The 14,383-nt window shown below is 38.6% G+C and overlaps 1 protein-coding gene across 2 annotated transcripts in view; it reads right to left on the bottom strand.

The window, feature by feature from the left end:
* The window catches only part of AMFR (autocrine motility factor receptor), a 44,349-nt gene that overhangs the window by 18,005 nt on the left and 11,961 nt on the right, over nucleotides 1-14,383 (bottom strand). For both annotated transcript variants that reach the window (XM_072827033.1, XM_072827034.1), the window contains 6 exons: nucleotides 13,613-13,777; nucleotides 12,353-12,505; nucleotides 9,862-9,902; nucleotides 9,564-9,696; nucleotides 7,705-7,838; nucleotides 6,707-6,817 (listed from right to left, as the gene is read on the bottom strand). In XM_072827033.1, coding sequence (XP_072683134.1) covers nucleotides 6,707-6,817; nucleotides 7,705-7,838; nucleotides 9,564-9,696; nucleotides 9,862-9,902; nucleotides 12,353-12,505; nucleotides 13,613-13,777 — 737 coding nt within the window. The remainder of the gene's footprint in view (nucleotides 1-6,706; nucleotides 6,818-7,704; nucleotides 7,839-9,563; nucleotides 9,697-9,861; nucleotides 9,903-12,352; nucleotides 12,506-13,612; nucleotides 13,778-14,383) is intronic.

The raw sequence follows: 14,383 nt of genomic DNA, 5'->3' as shown, positions 1-14,383 counted from the left end.
TAAATTAAAAAAAAAAGATCAGAGCAGAGGTAACTGGAACAGAGAAGAGAAAAACAACAGAGTAACCAAGTAACCAATGAAACCAAAAGCCAGTTCTTAAAAAAAAAAAGTCGGTTTTTAGCTAGATTAAGAAAAAAATAGATATGAAAACTAAAATCATGGGCAGCCCGGGTGGTTCAGCAGTTTAGGGCTGCCTTCAGTCCAGGGCGTGATCCTGGGGACCCGGAATCGAGTCCCACATTGGGCTTCCTGCATGGAGCCTGCTTCTCCCTCTACCTGGGTCTCTGCCTCTCTCTCTGTGTCTCTCATGAGTAAATAAATAAAAAATCTTAAAAGAAAATTAAAATCAGAAATAAAAGTATGGAAAAAAAAGAAAGACAGTATGAACATCACTACCAACCTTACAGAAATGATAAGGATTACAACAGAATGCTAGAATTAACTGCAATCCAACAAATTAGAGAATATAGCAAAAAGTGGCACATTTCTACCAATACTGAAATTACCTAAATTGACTCAAGAAGAAAGAAGTTTTATATAAGAGACTGACTCAGTCAAAAAATCTCCCAGAAAGGAAAAGCCCAGAACCAGTGAACTCCACCCAAATATGTCAAGAAAAATGAACACCAATCCAACTCAAGCTCTTCCAAAACACAGGAGAGAAAACTTCCTAACACATACTCTAGGCCAGCATTACCCTGATACCAATTCCAGACACAGAGGCCACAAGAAAAGATAACTGCTGGCCAGTATCTCTAATGAATAGAGATGCAAAAATCCCCAACAAAATACCAGTGAACCAAATCCAACAGCACATTAAAAAGATGACATACACTGCGAACAAAAGGGATTTACTTAACCTAGAACTGCAAGTGTGGTTGAACATAAGAAAATGAATCAATGTAACACATCACATTAGAACAAAGGGGGAAAAAACATATGATAATCCCAATAGAGGCAGAAAAATCATTTTACAAAATTGAACACTCTTGTGATAAAAATACTCAGCAAACTAGGAATAGAAGGGAATGTCCTAAAAGGACATTCATGAAAAACCCATCAGTAATATCATACTCAATTGTAAAAGACTGAAAGCTTTTCCTCTAAGCTCAGGAACAAAACAAAGATGCTTGTGTTCACTGCTGCTACACAGTATTATACAGCAAGACCTAACCAGAGCAATTAGGCAAGAAAAAGAAATAAAAACTTAAAACTTCCAAAATGTAAAAATGAAGCAAAACCAACTCTATTTGCTGATATGATCCTTTATAGAAAATCCCAAACATACACACAAAAAAGCTACTATATAGCTAATCATCAAATTCAGAAAAGTTGCACAGTACAAGAGCAACATATAAAAATTGTTTCTATACACCAGAAACAATCCAAACAGGAAATTAAGAAAATAATTCCATTTACAATAATACCCAAAAGAATAAAATACCTAGAAATAAATTTAACCAAGGAGATGAAAATCTTGATACTAAAAACCACAAAAGATGGCTGAAAGAAATTAAAGAAGACCTAAATAACAGGAAAGACATCCCACGTTCAAGGCTTGGAATACATGATACTCTTATAATAGTAATATCCTCCAAAGCAATCTACAGATTCAATGCAATCCCTGCTAAATTCCAATGGCCTTTTTTGCAGAAATGGGAAAGTGGATCCATTTGGGAGGGACCCCACAGACAAAACAATATTGAAAAAGAGAAAGTTGGAAGACTCACCATTTCCCAATTTCAAAGTTTACTATAAACATACAGTAATCAAAACAGCAGAGTACTGGAATAAAGACAGGCATATAGACCCCTGGAATTGAATAGAGTCCAGAAATAAACCCAACATCTATGGCCAACAGATTTCAACAGGGTCCCAAGACTATTCAACACGGAAAGCAGATTTTTCAACAAATGATGTTGAGACAACTGGACAATCACATGCAAAAGAATAAAGTCACACCTCTCCCTCACTTCGTGTAAAACTATTAATTCGAAATTGACCAATGACCTAAAATATAAGAGCTAAAACCATAAAACTAGAAGAAAACACAGAAGTAAATCTTCATGACCTCAGATTCAGCAATGGATTCTTAGATTTGACACTAAAAGCATCAGTAAACAAAGAAAAATAGATACAGGACTTCATAGTAATGAAAACTGTGTGCATCAAAGGACATTGTTAAGAAATAAAAAGAACAGCTACAGAATGAGAGAAGATATTTGCAAATCATAACATCTGATCAAAGTTTAGTATCTAGAATATATAAAAAAACTCTTACAACTTATTAGCAAAAAGACAAACAACCCAATTTAAGAATAGGCCAAAGACTTGATCAGACATTTTCCAAAGAAGATATACAAATGGCCAGCAAGCACAATGTTAAGAATCAAGGGTCACTAAGGAAATGTAAGTCAAAATCCCAATAAGATACCACTTCCCACTAGCACAGCTATAGGAAAATAGAAAAAAATGATAAATGTGAAGTATAAAGTGTGAAGAAATTAGAACCTTCATACATTGTTGGTGGGATGTAAAATGGTGTAGCTGCTGGAAAAGTTTGGTAGTTCCTCAAGCAGTTAAAAATAGAATTATATATGACCCAGAAATTCCACTCCTAGGTATATACCCTAAAAGTACCTATTTTTAGGCACAAAACAAAAGCAGATACTTGTTCACAAATTTGATCATAGCATTATTTGCAATAGCCAAATGGTAGAAATAACCCAAATGTCCATCAACAGATGAATGGGTAGTTTATTATAAACTCATTTAAATTCAGCCATAAAAAAGGAATGAAGCACTGATATTTGCTACAAGTTGGATCTGAAAACAATCTGCTGAGTGAAAGAAGCCAGCCACAAGAGGTAGGATTCCTTTTATATGAACAGTCCAGGAGAGGCAAATTCAGAGACAGAAGCAGATTAATGGTTGTCTGGTGATAGGGGAGGGAGAAATGGGGACAGATTACTTTAATTAGCATGGGGTGTTATTCTGTGATGATGAGAAAGTTTTGAAACTAGAAAGAAGTGGCAGCTACACAACATTGAATACACTAAACGCCACGGAATTATACGCTTCAAGATGTTTAATTGCATGTTATGTGAATTTTGCCTTCACCAAAAAAGGAAATCATAAACTTAATCTAATCATGTGCTTTAGGTTTCTTCTGGACTAAAGATCACTCTTAGAGTTAGTCTTCCCAACCGTCTGCAAGCTCCTCTGGAGAAATGAGTGTGGATTCTCTGGTCTTCCAACCTCAACTAACAGCAGCCCTATACATGCAGTTATCCAGCCGCAAAACCAGGAGAATCCCTGGTCCCTCTTCCAGATCTCATTCTCACAGCCAATCCAGCACCGCATACCTCCTATTCCTCTGATCTATCCACTTCTCCCCAACCCTCTTCCACCACTGTAATCCAAGCTACTCTCAACACACACCTGCATCATTGCAGCCCCTACTAACTAGTTTTCCTGATCTTCTCAAGCTGTAAACCTGATACCCCAATCCCTCCTAAAACCCTTCAATAACTTCTCACCTTTTCCACTGGCCCTCAAGCCTCTGCAGGGCCCAGCTCCTGCCGGCTTCTCCTGCCTCAGCAAATGCCACTCCCCTCTTATGCTCTAAGTCCTGGTCATACCAGTTCTAGTCCAGTCCCTTCCACACACCCCATTCCCTCCTGCTAGAGGATCACTCTCCTTTTGCTGACTCAACTCCTACTCACCACCCAGAGTCACTTCCTCCAGGCTTGAGTCAGATTCCTCTGTTACAAGTTCTCAAGAACCACATTTTTTTCCTCTGGAGCACTAGCTCAGTTATACTTAACACATTCAGAAATGTGCCTGGCTAATTTATGTTCATCTCTTCCATTAAGCCATATGCTGCATGAAAGCAAACACCATATCTTTGGTTTCGTTTTATCCCCAGACCCCAAAAGAACACCTAGCACATAAAAAATTCTATCAATATATATGTTCTCTATAAATGGACCCTCAACTCTATGGTCAACTAATCTTTGACAAAGCCGGCAAGAATACCCAATAGAAAAAAGGCAGTCTCTTCAACAAATGGTGTTGGGAAAACTGGACAGCCACATGCAGATGAATGAAAATGGACCACTTTCTGACACCATCCACAAAAATACATTCAAAATAGATGAAAGACCTAAACATGAGACAAAATCATCAAAATCCTAGAGAACACAGGAAGCAATCTCTCTGACCTTAGCCATAGCAACATCTTACTAGACATGTCACCGGAGGCAAGGGGAACAGAAGCAAAAATGAACTATTGGGACTTCACCAAGATAAAAAGCTTCTGCACAGCAAAAGAAACAATCAACAAAGCTCAAAGGCAACCTTTAGCATGGGAGAAGATATCTGTAAACGACATATCTGATAAAGGGTTAGTATCCAAAATCTATAAAGAACCTATCAAACTTAATACCCAAAAAAAGAAATTACCCAGTTATTAAATGGGCAGAAGACATGAAGAACACTTTTCCAAAGAAGACATCCAGATGGCTAATAGGCACATGAAAAAATGCTCAACATCCACTCATCATCAGGGAAATGCAAATCAAAATCACGATAAGGTATTACCTCCTACCTGTCAGAATGGCTAAAATTAACAATACAAGAAACAACAGGTATTGGCAAGGATGCAGAAAGAGGGGAACCCTCTGGCACTGTTGGTGGGAAAGCAAACTGGTGCGACCACTCTGGAGAAGTTTGGAGGTTCCTCAAAAAGTTAAAAATAGAACTACTGTACAATCCAGCAATTGCATTACTCCCCAAAGAAAACAAAAATACAGATTTGAAGGAGTACATGCACCCCAATGTTTATAGCAGCATTTGCAACAATAGCCAAACTATGGAGAGAGCCCAAGTGTCCATCAACTGATGAAGAGATTTAAAAAATGTGGTATACACAATGGAATATTACTCAGCTATTAGAAATGACAAATACCCACCATTTGCTTCAACGTGGATGGAACTGGAGGGTATTATGCTGAGTGAAGTAAGTCAGTCGGAGAAGGACAAACATTATATGTTCTCATTCATTTGGGGAATATAAATAATAGTGAAAGGGAATATAAGGGAAGGGAGAAGAAATGTGTGGGAAATATCAGAAAGGGAGACAGAACGTAAAGACTGCTAACTCTGGGAAACGAACTAGGGGTGGTAGAAGGGGAGGAGGGCGGGGGGTGGGAGTGAATGGGTGACGGGCACTGGGGGTTATTCTGTATGTTAGTAAATTGAACACCAATAAAAAATAAATTAAAAAAATTTGGAAAAAAAATGTGGTATACATATACAATGTATATACAATGGAATACAATGGAATATACAATTGAATATAACTCAGCCATTAAAAAACTGAAATCTTGCCATCTGCAGCAATGTGGATGGAGTTTTTAAGTGAGAGAAGGAGAAATACCATTATGATCTTACTCATATGTGTAATTTAAGAAAGAAAACATGATAATATGGGAGGGAGAAAAGACAAAAGAGAGGTAAACAAACCATAAGAGACTCTCAATGAGATAAAGTTAGTTCTCCAATGAGAAGAAACTGAGGGTTGATGGAGGGAAGTGGGAGGCGACGGGCTAGATGAGTGATGAGCATTAAGGAGAGCACCTATTGTGATGAGCACTGGGTGTTGTATGTAAGTCATTAATCATTGAATTCTACTCCTGAAACCAATATTGCACTGTATATTAACTAAAATTTAAGTTAAAAAAATGTTTAAATTTTAAAACAGTAAAATTAAAATAAATAAAATATATGTGTTTAGTTACTGATACTCAAGCTCCAAAGTCTAATATTAAAAAAGAAGAAAAATGATTTGGGAATACAAAATTAAAACAGGGAAATTAAAGATGTAAAGATAAAAACTTTCTCAATGTGCAAAAATGATCACAGATGCAAAAGACCAAAGATACTTCAGAGATACCTCAACATCAAAAATATCCAATGCAGGGGCGCCTGGGTGGCTCAGTCAGTTAAGCGTCTGCCTTCAGCTCAGGTCATGATCCTGGGGTCCTGGCATCAAATCCCACATCGAACCCCGCATCAGGTCCCCTGCTCAGTGGGGAGTCTGCTCTCCTGTCTCCCCCTGCTCCTCCCCTCACTCATGTTCTCTCTCTCAAATTAAAAAAAATCTTAAAAAAAAAAACAACAGGATTTTCTGAAAATGGTGTTTGATTACCCTTGATAACATAGTCAGGTTTTCTGGACTGTTCAGTGGTCCTGGTCCAGTCCCTAACTGAGCCCACCTCCCTGGCATGTTGTTTTCCTGTTGCTTTTGTGCACGTGCAAAATGGAAAAATATTGTCTCTTGTCCCAGTGAGCACATAAACTTTTTGAAAGCAAGGATTCCCCCTGCTTTCTTTTATTTATTTTTTTTCCCCCCTGCTTTCTTTTAAATTTTACAGGCATATTCATTCTACTTCAGGATTTAAATTCATAAGAGATATGAAGACAGTTAGTAGACCCAGAAATTAAGATGGCAGGCCGTGAGTGGGGAAGAGTCCTGCTGTATAGAGAAGAGGCTGAGGGATGGAGGACAGCCCAAAGCTTCCCTTAGCACCACTGTCAGCTCCACGGCCAGTTTGAGGTAATGTCCCCAGTCCCCTGCTAGAACGGACCTGGAGCCTGGGCACAGAAAGCATCCCCCTGCCCTGGACAGAACACCCGTCCCTACTTGTGGAAAAGATGTCCGCAGGGCAGCTTCCTCGCGGCCTGCATGGAGTCCCAGCAGATGGCACAGTCATCATTGTTGACGGCCAGCTCCTCTGGAGTTGCAACCGCAAACCTGTAGAAGACACACACACCCAGCAGATAGTATGTCAATTCCACACATGTATACGGAGTGCTGCCTTATAAACTGCACTCCTGGACAGCAGTTAACAAAGGAATCTGGTTCAGTGCAACATTCCCAACCATCAAAAACATTATATCTGCTTTCTCTTCACAGCCCATCAAAGAGCAAGAAACTTACACAAAGAAACTAACTCTGTCTTAACAACAGCTCCTGTTAGTTCCTTCAACATAACACGCTAGCTAAAAATGACTTGAGGGAACATTTCTGGGCAAACCAGAGTTAAGACCCCCCCTCCAACCTGGCCCAAGAGCCAAACTGTTCCCCTGGACACTAAAAGGTCACCCATTCATCTCATACCTTCAGGCTTGGTTTACCCTCAGTTTGGCAACTGAGGCAAGTGAGTCCCTCCTCTGGTGAGGTTAAGAGTGTGTATGTGTATAAACATGCATGTGTAAAGAATAAGTGAGACCTACTTCATAAAATAGAAGACAGAAGCCCAAAGAGGCTTCTGTTTAATGATGATAATAAAAATAAAGGTGTCATAAGAACCACTTAATATTTTAGTGAGCAGCTACTACATACCCATACTGTTCAAAGTATGTTACCTGCAGTATCCCACTGACTCCTCCCAACAGCTCCAGGAAGAAGGCTCTGCTATCATCTCGAGAGTAGAAACAACTAAGGCACAGAGATTTAATTAAAGTGCCCCCAAATAACACAGCAACTGAGGATTCACACCCAAAGCCCAGAACCTCCACTTAGTCTCTTCACCATTCTGTTAATAGTCTACAAAAGTGGTTCTTGTATGACCTGGGATCTATTATTATGAAAGATCTAAAATGAGGCTGGTTGGGCAACATCAGCTTCTGCTCCCTCACCTGGCTTCCATGTTCCCGACCACACGCAAGTAGTTCTTGTGCCGGCGGATTCGACGCTGCACTTCATGGAAGAGATAACGCAGCTGCATGAAGATGACCAAGCTGGCCATGGATAACCAGATGTTGCCAAATAACTTTATGGGAAGGACAGAGAACAAAACACACAATAAAAATGAATATGAGCTTGCTAGTGACAGTGCCACAGAAGCTATTATTGTGGTTAAAGTGAACTGAAACAATCTTTTCAGCAAGCAAATGCACATATTTATCTCACCACCATAAACAATTTATGTGCAATTTGGCCTAGTCATTCCATCACCAGCTATCTTTTCCCAAGAACTAATCAGAAAATTAGGGATCCCTGGGTGGCTCAGCGGTTTGGCGCCTGCCTTCAGCCCAGGGAGTGATCCTGGAGACCTGGGATCGAGTCCCACATTGGGCTCCCTGCATGGAGCCTGCTTCTCCCTCTGCCTGTGTCTCCGCCTGCTTCTCTCTCTTTGTGCCTCTCATGAATAAATAAATAAAATCTTTAAAAAAAAAATTAAAAGCTTTACATACAAAGACATCCATCCATGCAATTATAAAAAAGAAAACCAGGAAATGAGCAAAATGTCCAGTAGGGAAGGTTGTAAATTCATATAATATTTATTATATAGTCATTAATTTTATTATAAAATAAGGCTATATATTAATATTACACTATGTTAAATGTATAATGTTTCTAAAGATTTAATTAGGGATCCCTGGGTGGCTCAGCGGTTTAGTGCCTGCCTTCAGCCCGGGGTATGATCCTGGAGACCCAGGATCGAGTCCCACATCAGGCTCCCTGCATAGAGCCTGCTTCTCCCTCTGCCTGCATCTCTGCCTCTCTCTCTCTCGTGAATAAGTAAATAAAATCTTTTAAAAAAAATTTAGGACTGTATGCATCTGAACATGAAAAGAAGCAATAAATGCAATAAAATGTTAACAGTTCTCCCTGGGCACTTGGGGGCTTTAAACAAAAGCTATACATGGTTTTTTAAAGTATATTTTCAAAAAGGAGACTTAGAAATGTTCTGTGTCTAACCAGTAATTTTTTTAAAGATTAAGTATGTAAATAAATAAAAATAAAGATGGATTTATTTATTGTGGGGGAAGGGCAATGGGGAAAGGGAATGAGAATTTTAAATATACTCCATGCAGAGCATGGAGCCTGATGTGGGGCTCGAACTTATGACCTGAGCCGAAACCAAGAGTCAGACACTTAACTGACTACACCTCCCAGGCGCCCCAACCCAGTAATCTTTAAATGCACCTTTAATAGGCTTATAATATAAATCAACTGCCCACCAAATACGTTGATTCTCACCATTATTAGATCACTGAAGCGCTAACCACTGAAGTACATTTTCAACACCATAATTCTTGCACAGCAAAATAAAATGTAAACAATGAAGTAGGCAGAATTAAGTATAAATGTTTTCTTTTTAATTATAAAGCAGAAAATGTATGAATCCATGAAGTAGCTAACACTGCGAGAATTCCCATTACCCCTACAAAGTAAGTGCTACATATTAGAAGCCACAGAAGCTATGGGGAAACAGAGAATTCCCTTATTTTCATGTTAGAACAATTACCAGTGACTTGGTCAGTGGAGTTAACACAGTGTCCTAGGAGGAGAGCAAACTTAGCCTTGAGCTAGGCTCCAGCCCAAGTGCACCACTGCTTTATATCCAGTGGCAGAAAGACAGAGGGGCATGGCTGCGTTTGTTTCAACAGTCTTTATGTAGTTTCCACAAATGTTTCATTTACATGTACTAACCAGAGTTCCTGATTCTAAAACACTTAGCTCAGTTAGAGCTCCTTCTGAGGAAGCTTACCAACATATGAATATGGTGCATGAGGTCCAGGGACAAGAGAGTGAGCTCCATGACAAAATCTGTGTAATAGACATAGGTTCCTTTTCCTTCCCAAGTCCCTTCATGGTTGAGGTCCCAGAGGTGAATTACATATCTGCAGTGAACAGAGAAAAATCATTTTAGTAACTTACTGTTACAATTTAATTTGGCTTAAACATGATGCAGTATAGCCACATTTTTATAGATTTTATACATGTTACATCTTAAAATCAACTGTATGAGTAGACCTCAATCGCCTCCCTCCCAAAGTTCTACTCACCGTAAAATCACGTGAGCAGTCCTCACTGTCACAAGAAGAGACTATATAAAGAAAGATGTATTTTTTCTTTAGTAAAATTTGGAAATATAAAAAGCAAACATTTGTCAGTTCAATTACAGCACTGGTTATTCCCGGGGGGGGGAGGGGGGGGATGGATGGGACGAATGTGGTCAGAAGGTAAAAACTTCAGTTGCAAGATAATTAAGGAGTAGGGATGTCATCTCCAACATAATGAGTGCGGTTAACACTGCTGTGGTACTTCTGAAAGTTGTAGAGAGGGTAATCCTTCTCATCACAAAGAAAAAACCCTTCTCTTTCTTTTTCTGTATCTATAATGAAATGATGGCTGTTAAGGAAACTTACGGTGATAATCACTTCACAATCTATGTCAGTTAACCATTAGGCTGTACACCTTAAAAGTCAATGGTGTAAGTCAATTATATCTGAACAAAACTGAAATAAAAAAAGCAGGTTGTTCAAGTTTACCAACTATTTTTTTTATCCACTTCAAATTTCCATGAAATATTTTCATGACCTAGAAACCAACTTTCATTGAGCCTTTTCCTGTCAATAGGTGACAATCGATTATACCCGTCCATCTCCTGGGGCTGCCTCCTACAATCCTGAGGCTCATTCTAGTAGTATGACAATCACTTCTATTTTATACAGCAGGAAGTCATCATCACTGATTACCTCAAAGGGTGTTTGAATACTTGGTGATCCTATACCCAAAGTATAGTTTAGGTACCACAATCCAAGATGAGTACCTGCTCTCTACATAACGTTTTGTACACCCCCTTTGCCCACACAAAAGCAAAAAGAATGAAGGAAATAAAAAATAAAATAAGCTCTTCATAGTATTTGATATTACAGAAATTGATTGTAAGAAAATTTCCTCTTAAACTACCAGAATAGAACTATTATATTGTTTGAGATTTGGAAATTCCAGTTTATAAATGGAAAACATTTTACATAGAGAAACAGTATAAATTTTAAAATATGATTAAGTTCAAAATATAGAAACTGTAACATGATAAATTATCTTAAGTCAATAGTAATGAGCTAAAATTATATACTATAGTATGATCCAAAAAAGCCTAATTTAAATGTCTTTATTTTTAGGTATACCTTTCCCAAAGTTTGGGTTAAAATTAATTAAAAGTAAAATAGTACGAATATCAGACTATCACGCAAATGGTGATTATAAAATATATGTAAAGCAAAGTAACATAAATCAATGCAAAAACATTTTTACACAGATTTTTTTTTCAAGAGGAACATACACAAAGTATTTATCTAGAATTGTAAATGATTTACTAAGTACCTAAACATCCCTTTCCTAATTTGTTACACTACATTGTATTCTGAAATCAATTCTATTAAGCAAAATAAAACTTTAAAAAAAATTTTTTTAAATAAATTCTTACCCATGTGGTTCTCAAACTCACAACACCCAGATCAAAAGTCACTCCACCAAATGACCCAGCCAGGTACCCCAATAAATTTTAATCCTATTCTAACAAATACCCAAAAAGTAGTTCAAACTTAGTGTTTTGATATTAGCTAATTAGCTTTAATAATTTATTATTTCATCTTTTTCTTTAATAGTAGCAATTACTATTAATTTTTAATTAATAGGAGCAATTAATAGTAGGCAAAGAGATATTTTGCCTTTGGCCTGAGGGAGAAAGCAAACATAGCAACTGAATAGAAGGACATATAAAAAATTTTATTTCTACTGAACAAAAATGATTATTTTCAGAAAGTTTTAAAGAGTAAATTTAAAATGTACATGAATATGATTGTTCTTCCAAAACAAAGAAGTTTATATATATTATTCTATAAAATCTTAATTTATATCCCATTTAAAATCCCAATTAATTTACGGAACATAACGTACGTTATTATTTTCATCTCAAATTCTCACACATATCTACATATTAAGTGTGTGTGTATTTTTTTCCTAGAAGGCTCCAACCCAACATGGGGCTTGAACTCATCACCCTGAGATTGCGAGTCCCATATTCCACCGACCAAGCCAGCCAGGTACTCCTTAAATAACCCAATTATAAAATATTTCCTTATTCATCACCACCAGTCAGTCTTCATTATATCTTAGGAGGAATTGGGAGTCACAGGGCTTGAATTGTGCCACTGCTGACTCTGAAACTTCAAATCATTCACTGCACCCTCTACACTAGTTTTCCCCATTTATAAAGAGAAATAATAAAATGAGTCAACACACATAAGGTATTTAGAGCAATCCCCAGCATACAGTAAAGCACTATATAAATGTCAGCAAAACTTAATACTTTTTATTAAGTTGTAGCAAAGATTACAGGAAATCATACATTTCTCCCTTCAATATCAGTACCCAACACAAAAGCAAGGAATTCAAGATATGCTCATTAAGACAAAAGACCCTCAGTCACCGTGCAGGGGGCTTGAAAACACACAGGAGTAGATGGGGACAACACCTGCATCCACTTACCTCCGCCGCCATGAAAGCCAGCGTGTGCATCCCGTGCGTGTAGCCAGTGACACAGCAGACCACTGCTAATCCACAGCAAGAAAGCAGCATCGCGATCAACAGAGACAGAACCCGCCCGTGGCTACTCATGGGTGTGGTGGGAGAAAACGACAGCTGAAATGCACAATAGAGAGGAAAGAAGCTCATCCTTCTTCACTGTGGTATTAAGCTTCCCTGAGAAATGCAATGTTAGTGTTTGGGAGTCTCTGCTCAGGAACTCGGGCTTAGCAGCACCACCAAACACCAAGCACAGAAAAGCACCCCATTACCGGATGGTCAAAATTCTCCACCCAACTTAAACGTGAGCATGAGCGAATATTGAGAGATTTCTACTGCTTAATTTACGGAACATAACATATGTTATTATTTTCATCTCAAATTCTCAAGGATCTTCCTACTAGTGGAATGATAAGTCTCTCTCCAAGCAGTTTTCCAAAGGTATGTAATTCTCTCAACATTGGCTAGCACTCCAGACTGCATCATGTCCTTATGTGTTTCTTTCTCCATCGGACTCCCCCCCTCCTCCCGAAAAGTCCCTTGGAGAACATTCCTATGGTGTTTAAGGCTGAGACAACCGAAATGTCATCCAGGTGCAGAGTTCCCGCTATCACAATGTTCCATTGACAGTGTACAAGGGGAGGCCCAGGACTGGAACTCTGAGCAAGAGGGTGGAGGTAACACAGCTATTAGGGAGGACTAACTCATGATGTTAGTCCGGGTGCGCTGAAGAATGAGGGTGCACACCCACAGCTGATCTGAAGCTGAGAGGCAGATCTTGTACCCAGACAGGGAAGGACCTTGGGACACTAGAGGGCTAATTCAGTCCTTGCCCAGAGGTGGAAACAGTGTAGACTAGTTAGAAAGAAGGCTCCAAGAATCAGAGGGAACAATGGAAGGAGGCTAGAACAGAAAATATCTGGAAGATAGCCGCTTTAAATCAGGTTAGACACTAAGCTTTCCCCGTGCCGTGATCAGAATGTGGGCTGGAACGCAATCTGCCAGTGGAGGGAAAGGGAACCTCCTGAGGAGACCCTGACCCTGAGTTCTTTGGCTGCTGCAGGAAGTTCCTCAAGAAATAGCAGCCACCTGATCTAGGAGCCTTGCCCTGGAGACCTACCTGGGACTTGCCCATTATGGCTCATTCATCTTACACAATGCAAGCTCCGCAAACATGTGACTAAGCAAACAAAGAGCTTGGCTAAGACTTGGCTGAAAACTCACATATTCAAATCGGTCCTTGCAGAGCTGAACCATCAGATGTAGAAATACAAGTCCAGCAAACCAGAGGCACCACATGACCACCTCTTCCACTGTCTGCACATTCAGCACACCAAAAATGAAAATGAACTTGTAGAAAATAAAATTCCAGAACTTGTCTTTGAGGTGCTGCAAAGACAAATATTTATAAAGGTTTAGTACTATTACATCTAACCTATTTAAGAGAAGTTAACACAACAAAAATGTGCTGCCCTGTAGAAAATATTCTACGGTCAGCTAACATTTGTTTGCAAGATATTAGAAGGTAAAGACAAAAATAAACTCTCTGAAGAATAAAGATAAGACACCTAGAAAGTAATGTGTAGACTCTAGATTGTAACCCTCAGTCAGTTATAAAATTTGAGCCACCAAAGGGGGAGTGACAGTAGTCTAGTACCTTGCATATTAGGGGTAATACAAATACTTCCAACACAAAATCTAAAAATTGGTGATACTGCTACAAGTATCATTTTTAATACTTCTGCTCTCTGGATTCTTAAAACAGACAACAGAAAAAAATAAGTTCTTTTTTTCTTAAAGATCTTTCTGATGAAAAAATAACCTATGCTCATTTGCCAGCCTGTAATCGATAAGATAAAAATGATGCCTTAGCATTTTTATGCATTTTTCTTGTCTTCCTAATGTGCAAAACCTTAATTTTTGTACACTGCTTTATTTCACTTCTCATACTGTGAGAATCTTTCCAGTAGCAGTGAATAATTTGTGTATATACCA

This window comes from Canis lupus, chromosome 5, assembly GCF_048164855.1.
Source record: "Canis lupus baileyi chromosome 5, mCanLup2.hap1, whole genome shotgun sequence".
NCBI classification, from domain to species: domain Eukaryota; kingdom Metazoa; phylum Chordata; class Mammalia; order Carnivora; family Canidae; genus Canis; species Canis lupus.
The sequence above is the reverse complement of the archived record's forward strand: the minus strand, read 5'-3'. Positions and strand labels throughout refer to the sequence as shown.